General features: G+C 38.1%; 1 protein-coding gene across 1 annotated transcript in view; it reads left to right on the top strand.

Moving 5' to 3' along the window:
- The window catches only part of LOC146577272 (protein NLRC3-like), a 100126-nt gene that overhangs the window by 21466 nt on the left and 58658 nt on the right, over window positions 1–20002 (top strand). Inside the window, exon 2 of the mRNA XM_085252827.1 lies at window positions 19691–19919. Coding sequence (XP_085108953.1) covers window positions 19691–19919 — 229 coding nt within the window. The remainder of the gene's footprint in view (window positions 1–19690; window positions 19920–20002) is intronic.

Genomic DNA, 20002 nt, shown 5'->3' on the forward strand with positions numbered 1-20002 from the left:
TTTTGGCAAATCTCCTCAGACCAACACAAAGTCGCAAAACTCTCCATAGAAAGTCAATGGAGAGCTTGTTCAAAATCACCGCTTGATTTCTGTAATGAGAGGCATATTCGAATCGTCATATCTCCTTAACGAAGCAAAGTTAAGACATAAGGCTTGTCCCAGTATATCTTCAGACACTCCTGACGCTCACAATTCAAGAATTATTTTCTCACCTATTACCGTTCTGAAATGAGTTAGACTTGTTTGAGGGTAGGAACTTCGTCCTTCGCTCAGATTTCTTCAGATTTCAAACTCTGGAAATGAACCACTTTTTTCTCTCGTCATATCTTTTTAATGGATTTCCACAGAGACCTGAAAATTTCCATGATTGTTCACCAAAGCCTGCTGTCTCTTACGGTGAAAGAATGATATTGATACTCCAAATAGATTTAGAGTTAGAAAGCGTTGTTTGAGGGCAAGTCAAGGCAGTTTTTGCTTTGCTCTACTCAGTTATGGTGCATTAGAAGTCAATTATCTTTAATAATTCATATTTTAATGATAAATTGTCAACACTTTAAGATTCCCCCATCTCTTCTGAACAAAACGGTGTAAGAATGACCATTCTAGCCCCTACGGTTAGGAAATTATGGTCATTTATTTGAGGGGAGTCGTCATTATGAGAAATAGACTGCAAAAATCCTGTGTCTCTCTGTGCACCTGTTTTGGCGGGAAAAAGTGCACAGGCTCTCTGATTGGTGGATTCAAATTCAGCAGCTCCAAGGCTGCTTGACTGAGCTAGAAACTTACTTCTCTGTGTGTGTGTGTGTGTGTGTGTGTGTGTGTGTGTGTGTGTGTGTGTGTGTGTGTGTGTGTGTGTGTGTGAGTGAGAGAGAGAGAGAGAGAGAGAGAGAGAGAGGAAGCCTTTTCATGGGATGATCTCATTGTAAGATTCAAATTCAATATATTTAGACTGGTTGACTGAATTGGATCTTGTGTGTGTCTCTCTCTGTGCATGTGTGTTTCCATATGTGTCCATATTTGTGATTGTGTGGCTGTTATATTTTTTTTGCCAATTTTTTTCATTTAACAAGTATATTTGAGGGACCCTTAGCATGTTCAGCATTTTTTCAGCTGTCCATTTTGCTTTTCCAATTTTTCTGTTTAAGTTATTACTATTGTGCTAAATCATACTATTTCTGCTATTTTATAAGATTTGTGCTAAATATAGTATTTCTGTCAAATTATAGTATTTGTGCTAAAACATAGTATTGATTTAAAATTACAATATTCATAGTTCATCACAGTGTCTCTGGTAAATCACAGTATTTCTGCTCTGTTGTACTATTTTTCTAAATCATAGTGTTTCTGTAATGCTTAAGTATTTTTGGCTAAATATATTCTTTCTGTTATCTTATACTATTTCTCCTAAATTCTTGTATTTTTGAGAAGTTATCATGTTTCTGGTAAGTTACAATATTTCTGCTAAGTTCTGCTATGCTATTGTATTTCTGCCAAGTATTATGTTTCCTCTAAGATATTGCAGTTCTGCTAAGTTATTCCATTTTAGCAAAGTTCCTTTGCTTCTGCAAAGTTTTTACAATTTCTGCAACTTTTCAGCTTTTTCAGCTACTTTTTGCATACAGCTTCAGCTTTAAAGCATCCACACTGCATTTTCGCAGGAAATGCAAATCTTTCTAGTTGTGTGGATGCTTAAGCATCCACACTATTGAGTTCCTGTTTCTCTTTATTCTTTATTATTATTCTAGTTGCTTCCGTACACTTTTTGGCACTTAACTACTTCCACAATTTTCAGCCGATTTTCACCGTTCAAATTTTAAACTATTCTGCTATTTCTGCTAATGTGCGCTATGACTTTTGCTGTTTTTAACTATTATACTTTTTAAAATATTAAGCTTTTTTCCTTTAATTTGTCCCATTGAAATGAATGGGAAACTTCAGCAATTCTGCTAAAATTTGCTTGTTTTTGAAACTTAACTACTTCCTCATATTTTCACCTAGAACAACCATTCAAACTTTAAAATGTTCACAAATTATTGGGCTATTCAGGTATGATTCAGCTTTTTCAAATCTTTTACTGTTTTACTTTTATGCCTCTTAAAGTTTTGAGTTGCAAAATTGTGATTTTTCACAAAATACATGTGTTGTTATGGTTGCTATGCTCTTGGCTTCCAGTGTGCCACTGAAGGTTTTGCAATTTTCACTTCATGTCCGAACAACTTCCTGCTACTTGCTCAATTTTCACTCAACTTCCACAAATTATACATCAAAACGTAGGTATTTTTGCTGGCTTTCAGAAAATGTCACCATCATTGTTGTGGGATTTATAGAATTTTTGCAAATCTCCTCAGACTAACACAAGGTCAGAAAACTCTCCATATAAAGTGAATGGAGAGCTTGTTCAAAATCACCGCTGGATTTCTGTAATGAGAGGCATATTCGAATCGTCATATCTCCTTAACGAAGCAAAGTTAAGACATGAGGCTTGTCCCCGAATATCTTCAGACACCCCTGACGCTCACAATTCAAGAATTTCTTTCTCACCTATTACCGTTCTGAAATGAGTTGGACTTGTTTGAGGGTAGGAAATTCGTCCTTCGCTCAGATTTCTTCAGATTTCAAACTGTGGAAATGAACCACTTTTTTCTCTCGTCATAACTTTTTGTTGGATTTCCACAGAGACCTGAAAATTTCCATGATTGTTCACCAAAGCCTGCTGTCTCTTACGGTGAAAGAATGATATCGATACTCCAAATAGATTTCGAGTTAGAAAGCGTTGTTTGAGGGCAAGTCAAGGCAGTTTTTGCTTCGCTCTACTCAGTTATGGTGCATTACAAGTCAAATATCTTTAATAATTCATATTTTAATGATAAATTGTAAACACTGGAAGATTCCCCCATCTCTTCTGAACAAAACGGTGTAAGAATGACCGCTCTAGCCCCTACGGTTTGGAAATTATGGTCATTTGTTTGAGGGGAGTCCTCACTATGAGAAATAGGCTGCAATAATCCTGTGCCTCTCTGTGCTGCTGCGTGTGTAAAAAGAGGCACATGTTTTGGCGGGAAAAAGTACACAGGCTCTCTGATTGGTGGATTCAAATTCAGCAGCTCCCAGGCTGACCTAGAAACTTACTTCTCTCTCCCTGTGCATTTTTTTGCTGATTTTTTCATTTAACAAGTATATTTGAGGGACCCTCAGCATGTTCAGCATTTTTTCAGCTGTCCATTTTGCTTTTCCAATTTTTCTGTTTAACTTATTACTATTGTGCTAAATAATACTATTTCTGCTATTTTATAAGATTTGTGCCTAATATAGTATTTCTGCTAAATTACAATATTTCTGCTTTTTATACTATTTGTGCTAAAACATAGTATTTCTACTAAATGTAGTATTTATGCTTAATCATACTATTTCTGCTTTTTATGGGATTTTTGCTCAAACATAGTATTTCTACTAAATGTAGTGTTTATGCTTAATCATCCTATTTCTGCTTTTTATAGGATTTGTGCTTAATATAGTATTTCTGCTAAATTATAGTATTTCTGCTTTTTATAGTATTTGTGCTAAAACATAGTATTTCTACTAAATGTAGTATTTATGCTTAATCATAGTATTTCTATATATTTCTGCCAGGTCCCCAGGCAGCCAATCCTCTGTGAGGACTGAGAAATTCAAATTTTCAAATCAGGGCCTGCACGGTTTCCCAGCCAATCATATATGTGTCCTGAGGCATTCAAATTTGCATATTGGGGCCTTCATGGCTTCTAAGCCAGCCAATCATATCTGAGGGCTGAGGAATTCAAATCCACAAATCAGGGCCTGCACGGCTTCCCAGCCAGCCAATCATATATGTGGTCTCAGGCATTCATATTTGCATATTGGGGAATTCGTGGCTTCTAAGTCAACAAGTCATCCATGTCATATATCTCTAAAAATTCACATTTTAATGATAAATTGTTAACACTGGAAGATTCCCCCATCTCTTCTGAACAAAACGGTTTAAGAATGACCGCTCTAGCCCCTACGGTTAGGAAATTATGGTCATTTGTTTGAGGGGAGTCCTCACTATGAGAAATAGGCTGCAATAATCCTGTGCCTCTCTGTGCTGCTGCGTGTGTAAAAAGATGCACCTGTTTTGGCGGGAAAACGTAAACAGCCACTCTGATTGGTGGATTTAAATTCGGCAGCTCTCTCCCTCTGTGTCTGTGTGTGTGTGTGTGTGTGTGTGTGTGTGTGTGTGTGTGTGTGTGTGTGTGTGTGTGTGTTTAGTGGGAGAGAGAGGACCCTGCCCTTATTTGACAGCATGTCATTGTAGTATTTAAATTGAACATAGTTAGACTGGTTGACTGGATTAGAGCCTGTGTTTGTGTGTCCCTCTGTGCATTTGTGTTTCAATAAGTTATTACTATTCTGCTAAATCATAGTATTTCTGGTACTTTTCGGTACTTGTGCTAAATACAGTATTTCTGCTAAATCATACTATTTCTGCTTTTCATAGGATTTATGCCTAATATAGTATTTCTGCTAAATGTAATGTTTATGCTTAATCATCCTATTTCTGCTTTTTATGGGATTTGTGCTTAATATAGTATTTCTGCTAAATTATAGTATTTCTGCTTTTTATAGTATTTGTGCTAAAACATAGTATTTCTACTAAATGTAGTATTTATGCTTAATCATACTATTTCTGCTTTTTATGGGATTTGTGCCTAATATAGTATTTCTGCTTTTTATAGGATTTTTGCTCAAACATAGTATTTCTACTAAATGTAGTGTTTATGCTTAATCATCCTATTTCTGCTTTTTATAGGATTTGTGCTTAATATAGTATTTCTGCTAAATTATAGTATTTCTGCTTTTTATAGTATTTGTGCTAAAACATAGTATTTCTACTAAATGTAGTATTTATGCTTAATCATAGTATTTCTATATATTTCTGCCAGGTCCCCAGGCAGCCAATCCTCTGTGAGGACTTAGACATTCAAATTTTCAAATCAGGGCCTGCACGGTTTCCCAGCCAATCATATATGTGTCCTGAGGCATTCAAATTTGCATATTGGGGCCTTCATGGCTTCTAAGCCAGCCAATCATATCTGAGGGCTGAGGAATTCAAATCCACAAATCAGGGCCTGCACAGCTTCCCAGCCAGCCAATCATGTATGTGGGCTCCAGGTATTCAAATTTGCATATTGGGGAATTCGTGGCTTCTAAGTCAACAAGTCATCCATGTCATATATCTCTAAAAATTCATATTTTAATGATAAATTGTCAACACTTGAAGATTCCCCCATCTCTTCTGAACAAAACGGTGTAAGAATGACCGCTCTAGCCCCTATGGTTAGGAAATTATGGTCATTTGTTTGAGGGGAGTCCTCACTATGAGAAATAGGCTGCAATAATCCTGTGCCTCTCTGTGCTGCGTGTGTAAAAAGAGGCACATGTTTTGGCGGGAAAAAGTACACAGGCTCTCTGATTGGTGGATTCAAATTCGGCAGCTCCCAGGCTGACCTAGAAACTCACTTCTCTCTCCCTGTGCATTTTTTTGCTGATTTTTTCATTTAACAAGTATATTTGAGGGACCCTCAGCATGTTCAGCATTTTTTCAGCTGTCCATTTTGCTTTTCCAATTTTTCTGTTTAACTTATTACTATTGTGCTAAATCATACTGTTTCTGCTATTTTATAAGATTTGTGCTTAATATAGTATTTCTGCTTTTAATAGGATTTGTGCTTAATATAGTATTTCTGCTTTTTATAGAATTTGTGCTTAATATAGTATTTCTGCTTTTTATAGAATTTGTGCTTAATATAGTATTTCTGCTTTTTATAGGATTTGTGCTTAATATAGTATTTCTGCTTTTTATATGATTTGTGCTTAATATAGTATTTCTGCTAAATTATAGTATTTCTGCTTTTTATAGGATTTGTGCTAAAACATAGTATTTCTACTAAATGTAGTATTTATGCTTAATCATAGTATTTCTATATATTTCTGCCTGGTCCCCAGGCAGCCAATCCTCTGTGAGGACTTAGACATTCAAATTTTCAAATCAGGTCCTGCACGGTTTCCCAGCCAATCATATATGTGTCCTGAGGCATTCAAATTTGCATATTGGGGACTTCATGGCTTCTAAGCCAGCCAATCATATCTGAGGGCTGAGGAATTCAAATCCACAAATCAGGGCCTGCACGGCTTCCCAGCCAGCCAATCACATATGTGGTCTCAGGCATTCAAATTTGCATATTGGGGAATTCGTGGCTTCTAAGTCAACAAGTCATCCATGTCATATATCTCTAAAAATTCATATTTTAATATTAAATTGTCAACACTTGAAGATTCCCCCACCTCTTCTGAACAAAACGGTGTAAGAATGACCGTTCTAGCCCCTACGGTTAGGAAATTACGGTCATTTGTTTGAGGGAGTCGTCACTATGAGAAATAGACTGCAAAAATCCTGTGTCTCTCTGTGCTGCTGCGTGTGTAAACAGATGCACCTGTTTTGGTGGGGAAAAGTGCACAGCCTCTCTGATTGGTGGATTCAAATTCAGCAGTTCCCAGGCTGACCTAGAAACTTAGTCCTCTCTCCCCGTGTGTGTGTGTGTGTGTGTGTGTGTGTGTGTGTGTGTGTGTGTGTGTCTGTGACAGAGAGAGAGAGAGAGAGAGAGAGGCTTTTAATGGGATGATCTCATTCTAAGATTTAAATTCAATATATTTAGACTGGTTGACTGAATTGGATCTTGTGTGTGGGTCTCTATGTGCATGTGTGTTTCCTCATGTGTACATATTTGTGATTGTGTGGCTGTAATAAATTTTTTTGCAGATTTTTGTCATTTAACAAGTATATTTGAGGGACCCTCAGCATGTTCAGCATTTTTTCAGCTGTCCATTTTGCTTTTCCAATTTTTCTGTTTAACTTATTACTATTGTGCTAAATCATAGCATTTCTGCTATTTTATAAGATTTGTGCTTAATATACTATTTCTGCTTTTCATAGTATTTGTGCTTAATATAGTATTTCTGCTAAATTTAGTATTTCTGATTAATTATAGTTTTTCTACTAAATCATAGTACAGTATTTCTGCTTTTTATGGGATTTGTGCTAAAACAAAGTATTTCTACTAAATGTAGTATTTGTGCTTAATCATGCCATTTCTGCTTTTTATAGGATTTGTGCTTAATATAGTATTTCTGCTAAATTATAGTATTTCTGCCAAATTATAATATTTGTGCTAAAACATAGTCTCAATTTAAAATTACAATATTCATAGTTCATCACAGTGTCTCTGGTAAATCACAATATTTCTGCTCTGTTGTACTATTTTTCTAAATCATAGTGTTTCTGTAATGTTTAAGTATTTTTGGCTAAATATATTCTTTCTGTTATCTTATACTATTTCTCCTAAATTCTTGTATTTTTGAGAAGTTATCATGTTTCTGGTAAGTTACAATATTTCTGCTAAATTCTGCTATGCTATTGTATTTCTGCCAAGTATTATGTTTCCTCTAAGATATTGCAGTTCTGCTAAGTTATTCCATTTTAGCAAACTTCTTTTGCTTCTGCAAAGTTTTTACAATTTCTGCAACTTTTCAGCTTTTTCAGCTACTTTTTGCATACAGCTTCAGCTTTAAGCATCCACACTGCATTTTCGCAGGAAATGCAAATTTTTCTAGTTGTGTGGATGCTTTAAGCATCCACACTATTGAGTTCCTGTTTCTCTTTATTCTTTATTATTATTATTATTATTATTATTATTCTAGTTGCTTCCGTACACTTTTTGGCACTTAACTACTTCCACAATTTTCAGCCGATTTTCACCGTTCAAATTTTAAACTATTCTGCTATTTTTGCTCTTTCTTGCTACGATTTTTGCTATTTTTAACTATTATACTTTTTAAAATATTCCACTTTTTTCCTTTAATTTGTCCCATTGAAATGAATGGGAAACTTCTGCAATTCTGCTAAAATTTGCTTGTTTTTGAAACTTAACTACTTCCTCATATTTTCACCTAGAACAACCATTCAAACTTTAAAATGTTCATAAATTATTGGGCTATTCAGGTATGATTCAGCTTTTTGAAATCTTTTACTGTTTTACTTTTATGCCTCTTAAAGTTTTGAGTTGCAAAATTGTGATTCTTCACAAAATACATGCGTTGTTATGGTTGCTATGCTCTTGGCTTCCAGTGTGCCACTGAAGGTTTTGCAATTTTCACTTCATGTCCGAACAACTTCTTGCTACTTGCTCAATTTTCACTCAACTTCCACAAATTATACATCAAAACGTAGGTATTTTTGCTGGCTTTCAGAAAATGTCACTATCATTGTTGTGTGATTTATAGAATTTTTGCAAATCTCCTCAGACCAACACAAGGTCTCAAAACTCTCCATATAAAGTCAATGGAGAGCTTGTTCAAAATCATCGCTGGATTTCTGTAATGAGAGGCATATTCGAATCGTCATATCTCCTTAACGAAGCGACTTTAAGACATGAGGCTTGTCCCCGAATATCTTCAGACACCCCTGACGCTCACAATTCAAGAATTTCTTTCTCACCTATTACCGTTCTGAAATGAGTTGGACTTGTTTGAGGGTAGGAAATTCGTCCTTCGCTCAGATTTCTTCAGATTTAAAACTCTGGAAATGAACCACTTTTTTCTCTCGTCATAACTTTTTTTTGGATTTCCACAGAGACCTGAAAATTTCCATGACTGTTCACCAAAGCCTGCTGTCTCTTACGGTGAAAGAATGATATCGATACTCCAAATAGATTTCGAGTTACAAAGCGTTGTTTGAGGGCAAGTCAAGGCAGTTTTTGCTTCGCTCTACTCAGTTATGGTGCATTAGAAGTCAAATATCTTTAATAATTCATATTTTAATGATAAATTGTAAACACTGGAAGATTCCCCCATCTCTTCTGAACAAAACGGTGTAAGAATGACCGCTCTAGCCCCTACGGTTTGGAAATTATGGTCATTTGTTTGAGGGGAGTCCTCACTATGAGAAATAGGCTGCAATAATCCTGTGCATCTCTGTGCTGCGTGTGTAAAAAGAGGCACCTGTTTTGGCGGGAAAAAGTACACAGGCTCTCTGATTGGTGGATTCAAATTCAGCAGCTCCCAGGCTGACCTAGAAACTTACTTCTCTCTCCCTGTGCATTTTTTTGCTGATTTTTGTCATTTAACAAGTATATTTGAGGGACCCTCAGCATGTTCAGCATTTTTTCAGCTGTCCATTTTGCTTTTCCAATTTTTCTGTTTAACTGATTACTATTGTGCTAAATCATACTATTTCTGCTATTTTATAAGATTTGTGCCTAATATAGTATTTCTGCTAAATTACAGTATTTCTGCTTTTTATACTATTTGTGCTAAAACATAGTATTTCTACTAAATGTAGTATTTATGCTTAATCATACTATTTCTGCTTTTTATGGGATTTGTGCCTAATATAGTATTTCTGCTTTTTATAGGATTTTTGCTCAAACATAATATTTCTACTAAATGTAGTGTTTATGCTTAATCATCCTATTTCTGCTTTTTATAGGATTTGTGCTTAATATAGTATTTCTGCTAAATTATAGTATTTCTGCTTTTTATAGTATTTGTGCTAAAACATAGTATTTCTACTAAATGTAGTATTTATGCTTAATCATAGTATTTCTATAGATTTCTGCCAGGTCCCCAGGCAGCCAATCCTCTGTGAGGACTTAGACATTCAAATTTTCAAATCAGGGCCTGCACGGTTTCCCAGCCAATCATATATGTGTCCTGAGGCATTGAAATTTGCATATTGGGGCCTTCATGGCTTCTAAGCCAGCCAATCATATCTGAGGGCTGAGGAATTCAAATCCACAAATCAGGGCCTGCACGGCTTCCCAGGCAGCCAATCATATATGTGGCCTCAGGCATTCAAATTTGCATATTGGGGAATTCGTGGCTTCTAAGTCAACAAGTCATCCATGTCGTATATCTCTAAAAATTCACATTTTAATGATAAATTGTTAACACTGGAACATTCCCCCATCTCTTCTGAACAAAACGGTTTAAGAATGACCGTTCTAGCCCCTACGGTTAGGAAATTATGGTCATTTGTTTGTGGGGAGTCCTCACTATGAGAAATAGGCTGCAATAATCCTGTGCCTCTCTGTGCTGCGTGTGTAAAAAGATGCACCTGTTTTGGCAGGAAAACATAAACAGCCACTCTGATTGGTGGATTTAAATTCGGCAGCTCTCTCCCTCTGTGTCTGTCTGTGTGTGTGTGTGTGTGTGTGTGTGTGTGTGTGTGTGTGTGTGTGTTTAGTGGGAGAGAGAGGACCCTGCCCTTATTTGGCAGCATGTCATTGTAGGATTTAAATTGAATATAGTTAGACTGGTTGACTGAATTGGATCTTGTGTGTGTGTCTCTCTGTGCATGTGTGTTTCCTCATGTGTACATATTTGTAATTGTGTGGCTGTCATAAATTTTTTTTCAGATTTTTGTCATTTAACAAGTATATTTGAGGGACCCTCAGCATGTTCAGCATTTTTTCAGCTGTCCATTTTGCTTTTCCAATTTTTCTGTTTAACTTATTACTATTGTGCTAAATCATACTATTTCTGCTATTTTATAAGATTTGTGCTTAATATACTATTTCTGCTTTTATAGGATTTGTGCTTAATATAGTATTTCTGCTTTTTATAAGATTTGTGCTTAATATAGTATTTCTGCTAAATGTAGTATTTATGCTTAATCATATTATTTCTGCTTTTCATAGGATTTGTGCTTAATATAGTATTTCTGCTAAATTTAGTATTTCTGATTAATTATAGTTTTTCTACTAAATCATAGTACAGTATTTCTGCTTTTTATGGGATTTGTGCTAAAACAAAGTATTTCTACTAAATGTAGTATTTATGCTTAATCATACCATTTCTGCTTTTTATAGGATTTGTGCTTAATATAGTATTTCTGCTAAATTATAGTATTTCTGCCAAATTATAATATTTGTGCTAAAACATAGTCTTAATTTAAAATTACAATATTCATAGTTCATCACAGTGTCTCTGGTAAATCACAATATTTCTGCTCTGTTGTACTATTTTTCTAAATCATAGTGTTTCTGTAATGTTTAAGTATTTTTGGCTAAATATATTCTTTCTGTTATCTTATACTATTTCTCCTAAATTCTTGTATTTTTGAGAAGTTATCATGTTTCTGGTAAGTTACAATATTTCTGCTAAATTCTGCTATGCTATTGTATCTCTGCCAAGTATTATGTTTCCTCTAAGATATTGCAGTTCTGCTAAGTTATTCCATTTTAGCAAACTTCTTTTGCTTCTGCAAAGTTTTTACAATTTCTGCAACTTTTCAGCTTTTTCAGCTACTTTTTGCATACAGCTTCAGCTTTAAAGCATCCACACTGCATTTTCGCAGGAAATGCAAATTTTTCTAGTTATTATTGTTATTATTATTTTCCTTTTTCCGCCTGAAATTTTGGACCGTAACTCGCCCCACAGTTTTGAGACAAGGTTCACATATGTTATATCATTTTGTGCGGCTGAAGCTGGAATGAGTTGCTATGATTTTTGGTGTTTATTACTTCTATAGTTTTTTAAATATGAATATTTTAATGCAAGTTTTTGCCCATTGAAATGAATGGCAAGCAAAGTGAAACTTAGCAAAGTGAAACTTAACTTAGAGCCAACACACCACAAACTTAATTTGTGGTGTGTTGGCTCACTCTAGTGGTATGTCCCCGTATTTGGATTACCATAATGACGACAATATCAACAGCGCGCACAGCGTCAGTGCTTTCAGGAACCATTGGAATTCTTAAGGTTGCGCGAAGCATTGAATAGTTACGGTAACGGCAAGGGTTTATGCTTGGTGGGAAACTGCATATCCCACAATTCATAGCACGCCTCTACCCAGTCAAACAATGGCGGCTGCCACTTGGTTTACTATATTCCTCTTATTCGTGTTTCTAGGTCACAAAGTAAACTTTTAAGATATTTTCAGGCGAGAATGTAGGTGTGTAAACGTCAAATATTTGCTCGTTTTGTCAAAACATCCCATATTGGCAACAGATTTTTCACGATGTTGGCTAGCTAGCCGGCTAGCGCCGCTTCACTCAAAAGCACCCAGACTTGGCGTCTCTAACTCCTTTCATCCCCGGTCGCTCCGCAAACAGTCTTTGTCTTAGCTGGACTTATTTTTCGTTTATATGGGCCGATGATGCTGGTCGATGAGGAAAAACTAACTGAGTTGTTTGGTGGTGGCTAACGCGGAGCTAGCTATCCACCGGTATGTGTCTCTTTCCCCTCGTATGTGGGGAAAGAAAATGCGAGGCGGCCGCTGATCGACCGGTTTTCAGGCGAGAATGTAGGTGTGTAAACGTCAAATATCTGCTCGTTTTATCAAGGAGTCCCATATTTTATCAAGAAGTCCCATATCTCTCACGATGTTACTGCTAGCGCCGCATGGCGGCTAGCCGGCTAGCTGGCTAGCGCGGCTTGTGTGACACCCAGGCCGGGCTGGCTCACACATAGGCCGGCTCACGCTCTCGTTCCACCCCCTAGTCTTTCTTTATGACTCTTGGTTGGCTGCTGGATTTATTTTTCATTTATATGGGCTGGTGATTCATTTTAGTAACGGTAAAAACAGTGAAAGGTGGTGGATTGTCCAGATGCTGTTCGATGTGGAAAAAATAACTCGGTTTTTTGGTGGTGGCTAACGCGGAGCTACAACGGAGGGCAGCGGTGTATGACAGAAAGGAGATGGGGAAAAAGAGAGATGCGAGGCGGCTGCCAAGCGACTGGCCCTGGCTTACACCGAGAGCGGTTCTCTGTCTGGTTTCACCCCCCTCACCCTCACCCTCACGCCGCCGGTACGAGTGTCCGGTGAACTGAATGTCAGGTAAGATGTTATGTATATTTTCGTTGTGCTGACTTTTTACAATCAGTTAAACTGGTCGTGTCCAAATTCATGGGCTGCATCCTCCTGAGGAGGTCGGGTAGGCCGGAAGTAAACGGCCGTGAAATTGGACGGTCTAGCCTTCAGATTAGCGTCGCCGCTGTCTCGGTGGACTTTAATAAACTCAGCCGTCTGCTCCTTGCTATCTAAAATATAACAGGACACTGGCATAAATTCTCGACTGTCTCATACTTATGTTTAATCAGGTTTCTGTTTGACGTTTAGTCAGCTGTGTAAAAACCAAGGAGGAGGGGGATTAATAAAGTTTTATTTTATCTAATCTAATAACTTTAATCTCAGCCAAACCGATTTACTCACGAACAAACAAAACACTGAAAAAAGCCCAACAATAACATTTGTAGGTTGTCTAAGTGAATTATATATTACATTTAACCCGAGTAGCGAAAGTCCGCGATGATCTGAAAATGATGTGCCGGGAGTTGTGCCGTTCTCGGCCGCATCAGTAACCCTCGAGCTCCCGGCTAGCTGTCAAGCTGGTGGGTAGCAGACGTCTCCGAAAACGTCGAAGCACTTTGGCAAATATGCGATATCTTGATAAACCGAGCAGATATTTGATGTTTACACAGCTACTTTCTCGCCTGAAAATAAATATGTTAAAAGTTTATTTTGTGACCCAGAAAGATTAGTAAGAGTAATTTTAAAACTTAGTAGCAGCCGCCATTGCTGGAAACTGGAGTTTGAAACTGGAGGCAGGAGGCTCCGGTCCATTCGCACCAGAACCTCTCGCCATAAGAACAGTTTCTTCCCCTCTGCTGTTGGACACATCAACAATAACCTTATGACTGTTCCCACCCCTAACACATGACCCTACGCTGTGTTCACTGCATCATTCCATGTTTGGCACTGATCACCACCTGCACTCATGTATATACCTATCTATTTAGCACTTTTAAATTTTAACATTTAATTCTTATTCTTATTTTCATGTCTATTTAAGCGTAATTTATGACAGTATGTTTGCACTGAAGCACCGCAGCAATTTCCTAATGTTGTAAACCTGCCCAACATTTGGCAATAAAACCCTCTCTGATTCTGATTTGGCTGGGCCGCTCTATGAGTTCTGGGATATGGTGGGCCACGAAGGACACACCCAACCCATCCTTCAAATTCGGGGAAAAGGAGGACGCATTTGTCGGCTGCATTCGGAGCAGTCTACGAATTTGAACTGCCTTCGGCGCGTTGCTGTGACGTAATCAGTCTACAAATGCGGCCTCAGGAGGATGCAGCCCATGAATTTGGACACGACCAATAAGTCGTACAGCTGGGTGGGTGCTGTGTTACTGATGGTGAACTTTATTGTATTCATAAGGTTAGTTTTTGGGTTGCCAACCGCCCCGTGCAAACGGAATCGTCCCGCATTCAGAGAAAATATTACACGTTTCGTATTGAGCTGAAAAGGAACACAGTTTGTCCCGTACTTCAGGTAGAATGGAAGAAGACACAAAGCTGGATTTATTCAGAACACTGTGTAAAAATAACAAAAAACAAAAAGTGAATGCAAAAGTGCATAAATATTTATTTTACGTGTTTGATGTGTGTGGCAGGGCGTGGTCTGCAGTGCCGCTGCAGGGGAGGTGGACCCACCTCAGCGGCATCTGCAATCACGCCTCTCAGGCGTAAAGTCTGTGTTCTCTCTTCTGTTTTTTTTTTGTTTGTTTGTTTTTTGTTTTTTTGGGTATGTGTCGGGCTGTAAGATGAAAAGCTACAGCCGGCTGTGTGGGTACAGCAACTATGTGTGAAAAGTGGTCCATAACGTAATGCTTCAAAGCGTGTTCATGCAAACATTGCCGGGTCTGCTTATGAACCTCTGCGCACAGCGTCTGCAAATCGGGGCTGTACGAAGTCACCTCATCTTTACACAAAACTGTAAGCCTTCATCTGTGAGGCGCGAGTGGTGTTTGGTTTAACCATAGTTCATGGTGGAGAATGGCTGCTCTGCTGAGTTTTGCTCTCTGTAGCCGTTTGAATGGCAAACTACACTGATTAGCGGAGGCATAGGCACACTTAAAATTTCTTCTGAAAATGAGAAAAGAAAATCCAGAAAATCACATTGTCTGATTTTTAAAGAATTTATTTGCAAATTATGGTGGAAAATAAGTATTTGGTCACCTACAAACAAGTAAGGTTTCTAGTTCTCACAGACCTGTAACTTCTTGTGTCAGAGGCTCCTCTGTCCTCCACTCGTTACCTGTATTAAAGGCACATGTTTGAACTTGTTATCAGTATAAAAGACCTGTCCACAACCTTAAATAGTCACACTACAAACTCCACTATGGCCAAGGCCAAAGAGCTATCAAAGGACACCAGAAAAAAAAATTGTAGACCTGCACCAGGCTGGGAAGACGGAATTTGCAATAGGTAAGCTGCTTGGTGTGAAGAAATCAAATGTGAGAGCAATTATTAGAAAATGGAAGACATTCAAGACCACCGATAATCTCCCTCGACGCAAGATCTCACGCTGTGGGGTCAAAATGATCACAAAAATGGTGAGCAAAAATCCCAGAATCACACGGGGAGACCTTGTGAATGACCTGCAGAGAGCTGGGACCAAAGTAACAAAGGCCTCCATCAGTAACACACTACACTGCCAGGAACTCAAATTCCGCAGTGCCAGACGTGTCACCCTGCTTAAGCCAGTACATGTCCAGGCCCGTGTGAAGTTTGCTAGAGAGCATTTGGATGATCCAGAAGAGGATTATGAAAATGTCATATGGTCAGATGAAACCAAAATAGAATTTTTTGGTAAAGATTATACTTGTTGTGTTTGGAGGAGAAAGAATGCTGAGTTGCATCCAAAGAACACCATACCTACTGTGAAGCATGGGGGTGGAAACATCATGCTTTCGGGCTGCTTTTCTTCAAAGGGACCAGGAAGACTGATCTATGTAAAGCAAACAATGAATGGAGCCATGTGTTGTGACATTTTGAGTGAAAACTTCCTTCCATCAGAAAGCTATGATTAGCACAGTGAAGCTGTGTACTGCTGTTTTAATGTTGTACAGGTGTTATTATTATCACTTGTCCCATCCTGTTTATGACAGTTAAAATAAATAACATTCATATAAGAAATGAAATTGTCTCATGTAAACCGTATATGGTGTTAAATAGGCCTATATTACTATGCTTTAATGTCGGTCATAAGGATGGTACTTTAAGAGCCATATATTTTATGAGGTGGTACTCATTCTGAAAAGTCTGCCCATGCCTTCCCATGCTAAACCTCCGCCGTCAACATCATCAAAACCTGAGATGTCTCCGTCGGGTTTCTTGACTTACTGAAACTGGTGCTCCAGCTCCTGCTAGGATTGGCCTGGTGAATGCCAGATCGCTTATTAAACAAAACTTTTATTCTTCGGGACTTTTTCAGTTCCCGTGATCTGGATTTTCTGTGTGTGACTGAGACTTGGCTGAGTGTTGGTGAGTCCAGTGCTCTATCTGAACTTTTACCTGTGGATTTTTGCTATTTTAATTCGCCACGAACATCAGGCAGAGGTGGAGGCACAGCGACTGTTTACAAAACGGATTACAAATATAAGCAGTGTTTTCTACAGTCTTCATTCTCCAGCTTCGAAATTACCTCGTTTGAGGTGAGTCGCACAAACCCGGTTTTCTGTGCTGTCATCTATGGCCCCCTGAACAACAATAAGAACTTCATAAATGACTCATTTAATTTTTTTTTTAGCTGGGATTATGCCCAACTATGATGGTTTTCATATTGTTGGAGATTTTAATAAACATGTATGTTGTCCTGATAAGCCACTGGTAAAGGACTTTTTAAGCCTTATTGACTCTTTTAGCCTGGTACAGTCTGTGCCTGGCCCTACACATGAGCACGGACATACACTGGACCTTGTTCTGTCATATGGTCTGCCTGTCACTAAGATGGAGATTTGTGATTGTGCACTCTCAGATCATATGCCTGTGTTATTCAACGTTGGTGTTACACATACTGCAGTTAAATCTGGCACTGCTGCTCCGCGCTGTCAGGTTATTAACCCCTCCATTGCTGCGCAGTTTTTTACTGCTTTTAATCAGCTCCTTCTGACTTTGTCTCCTCTGACACAGAAGGTTAATTCCTGGTTTTATTCTTGCTGTCAAACAATCATGGACTCTGTGGCTCCCTTAAAAACCAGGTAGCCCAAGGCTAAACCTTGATTTATGAGAATACTCGTGCTGTTAAGAGGGAATGTCGTCGAGCAGAATGGAGGTGGAAAAAAGATAAACTGCATGTATCATGTTAAATTCCCAAAGACTGCTGGCATCGCTACCAGAACACTGTTAAAGAGGCAAAAAGGGAATATTTTGCAAATATTATTTCTTCCAACTGTCATAACCCATGTGTGTTATTTAGGACCATTGACACTGTTCTTAATACTTAATCTTCAATACTACTAATTGAGTGTCTGTTTGGAAGTTTCTCCTGATATTTGCAATGATTTTCTTTTAACTTAATAATGTTTTTAATGAAAAGGTTGTCACCACCTCTTATTGCAACTACTGACTCTGTCTAGGTCCCTCGCACTGCTGTTTTTACTCAGTTTGAACTTGACGTGACTTTTCCACTTTAGAGGATGTGGTTCGCCATATTAAGCCCACAGGTTCCCCTCGTGGTCCTTTCCCTCCACAATTCTTTAAAGAAATTTTTCCTAGTACAGGACAGTATGTCCTTGACATTATTAACAGCAGTCTGTCTTCTGGTGTGGTTCCTCCCAATTTCAAACATGCAGTAGTACAGCCACTGCTTAAGAAACCTGGCCTTGATCACACAATTTTAGCGAACTATAGGCCTATTTCCAAGCTGCCTTTAGTCTCCAAGGTTTTAGAGAAAATTGTTTTTAATCAACTGAAAGATTTTTTAGATGATAATGGCACCCTTGAGGTTTTTCAGTCAGGTTTTAAAACCCTTCACAGCACAGAATCTGCATTTTTAAGGGTTTTTAATGACATCCTTCTGGCATGTAATTATGGTAACCATGTTGTTCTTGTCTTTGATACTGTACCATCTGCCTTTGATACCATAGACCACAATATTCTAATTTCTCAATTAAGTGATGTAGTAGGCATTGGTGGCACTACGCTCAAATGGTTTAAGTCATATTTGTCAGATAGAACTTTCTCTGTCTGCCTTCTCGGTTCCGAATCATCTTCTGCTACGCTGTCATGCGGCATCCCACAGGGCTCAGTTTTAGGGCCACTGCTGTTTTTACTGTATTTATTGCCTCTGGGTTCCATCCTTAGAAGGCATGGGATCTCTTTTCACTGTTTTGTCGATTACTGCCAAATTTATTTGCCACTGAAGCAGAAGGGTGGCATCTCCATAAAACCTCTCATGACATGCCTAGATCACATTAAAGATTGGTTGGCTCTAAACTTTCAAAATTTTAATGAAAAGAAAACAGAGTGGTTGGTGTTTGGACCCAGTGGTCCCTGTGAGTCCTCCTTTGTAGATTTTGGACCCCTGGAAGTTTATTTTAAGCCTGTTGTTACTGACCTTTGTTTTAAGTTGGACAGTGATTTTAAATTGGACAACCAAATCAGAGCAGTAGTGAAGTCTAGTTTTTATCATTTAGGGCAGGGGTGGACAACTCCAGGCCTCGAGCGCCGGTGTCCCTGCAGGTTTTAGATGTGTCCTTGAACCAACACAGCTGTTTTAAATGGCTAAATTAGCTCCTCAACATGTCCTGAAGCTCTCCAGAGGCCTAGTAACGAACTAATCATGTGATTCAGGTGTGTTGACCCAAGGTGAGATCTAAAACCTGCAGGAAACTGGCCCTCGAGGCCTGGAATTGCCCACCCCTGATTTAGGCGGACTGGCAAGAGTGAAATATTTTCTTTCTAGGCAGAACTTTGAAACAGTGATCCATGCTTTTATTTCTTCCCGTGCGGACTACTGTAATGCACATCATGTGGGGGTTAGTCATTCGTTGCTCTCACGTCTGCAGCTGGCTCAAAATGCGGTTGCACGATTCCTAACAGGAACTCCTAAAAGAGAGCATATAACCCATGTCCTCGCCTCACTGCACTGGCTGCCTGTGTCTTTTAGAGTTCATTTAAAAATTCTTATGTTTGTTTTTAAATCCTTAAATCCTGGAGAGGCCCCTTAATTGTCCACTTTAAATTGCATCTTAAATTTCACTTTTATTCTTTGGCTTTTAACCTCAGCAACACTTACTTTTCTCTTGTAATGAAAATACTTATTTATTAATTATTTTACTTTTTCTTTTATTTGGCTTTTATTTATATCTTGTGTAATTTTATTATATGGCTCCAATGTACAGCACGTTGTGTCAGCTGTGGCTGTTTTAAAGTGCTTTATAAATAAAGGTGATGATGACCCACTATAGTAGAGAAAAGAGTTGTACTGTTAGCTTCACCAGATTTGATAAATGTTCCATAATCTCAAGATTTAGCTGCAGATAGAGCATCCTTATAGTTGTGTGTGTTTGTGTGATACATGTTCTTATGAACAACATGACTAATAACTTTTAGAGACAACATTTAGATTTAAGGGCAATAGAAAGAATTAGATGGAAATTAGATGTGGAAAATATTATGAAGAAATGTGGATTTTACCTTTTCCCACTTCTCAATTTCATTGAGGGATTGTGTATATTGCGTCTAATTAAACTGATTCTCAGAAACATACCTCATCCTATGTTGTTCTTTTCTCTCCTGTGTGAGAAAGGCTTTTTGGGTCATTCATATAATATTCTGTTGCAGATACTGGAGGACAAAATAATTTCTTTCGTGAAAAACGAGCTGAAGAAGATTCAGACAGATCTGAGTCCAGATGAGCTACAGTGTTTTAAAAGTCAATGTGAGGATGAGGATGTATTACAGGGTGTGGATGAAGAACAGAGTAAGAGCAGCAGAGAAGCATTTGTGATGATTACAGTGGACTTCCTGAAGAGAATGAAGCAGAATAAGTTTGCTGAGCGTTTACTGAGAAGTGAGAATTAGTCTTTAAATATTTACACTGCAAAAACAATGTCTTAAAAATAGTCAAAAATGCATGCAAAATATGTGAACTTG

This window comes from Mchenga conophoros, linkage group LG3 (genome assembly GCF_057382185.1).
Source record: "Mchenga conophoros isolate Kocher_MC1m ecotype Shallow Benthic linkage group LG3, M_conophoros_male_GT1.1, whole genome shotgun sequence".
In the NCBI taxonomy this organism is placed as follows: domain Eukaryota; kingdom Metazoa; phylum Chordata; class Actinopteri; order Cichliformes; family Cichlidae; genus Mchenga; species Mchenga conophoros.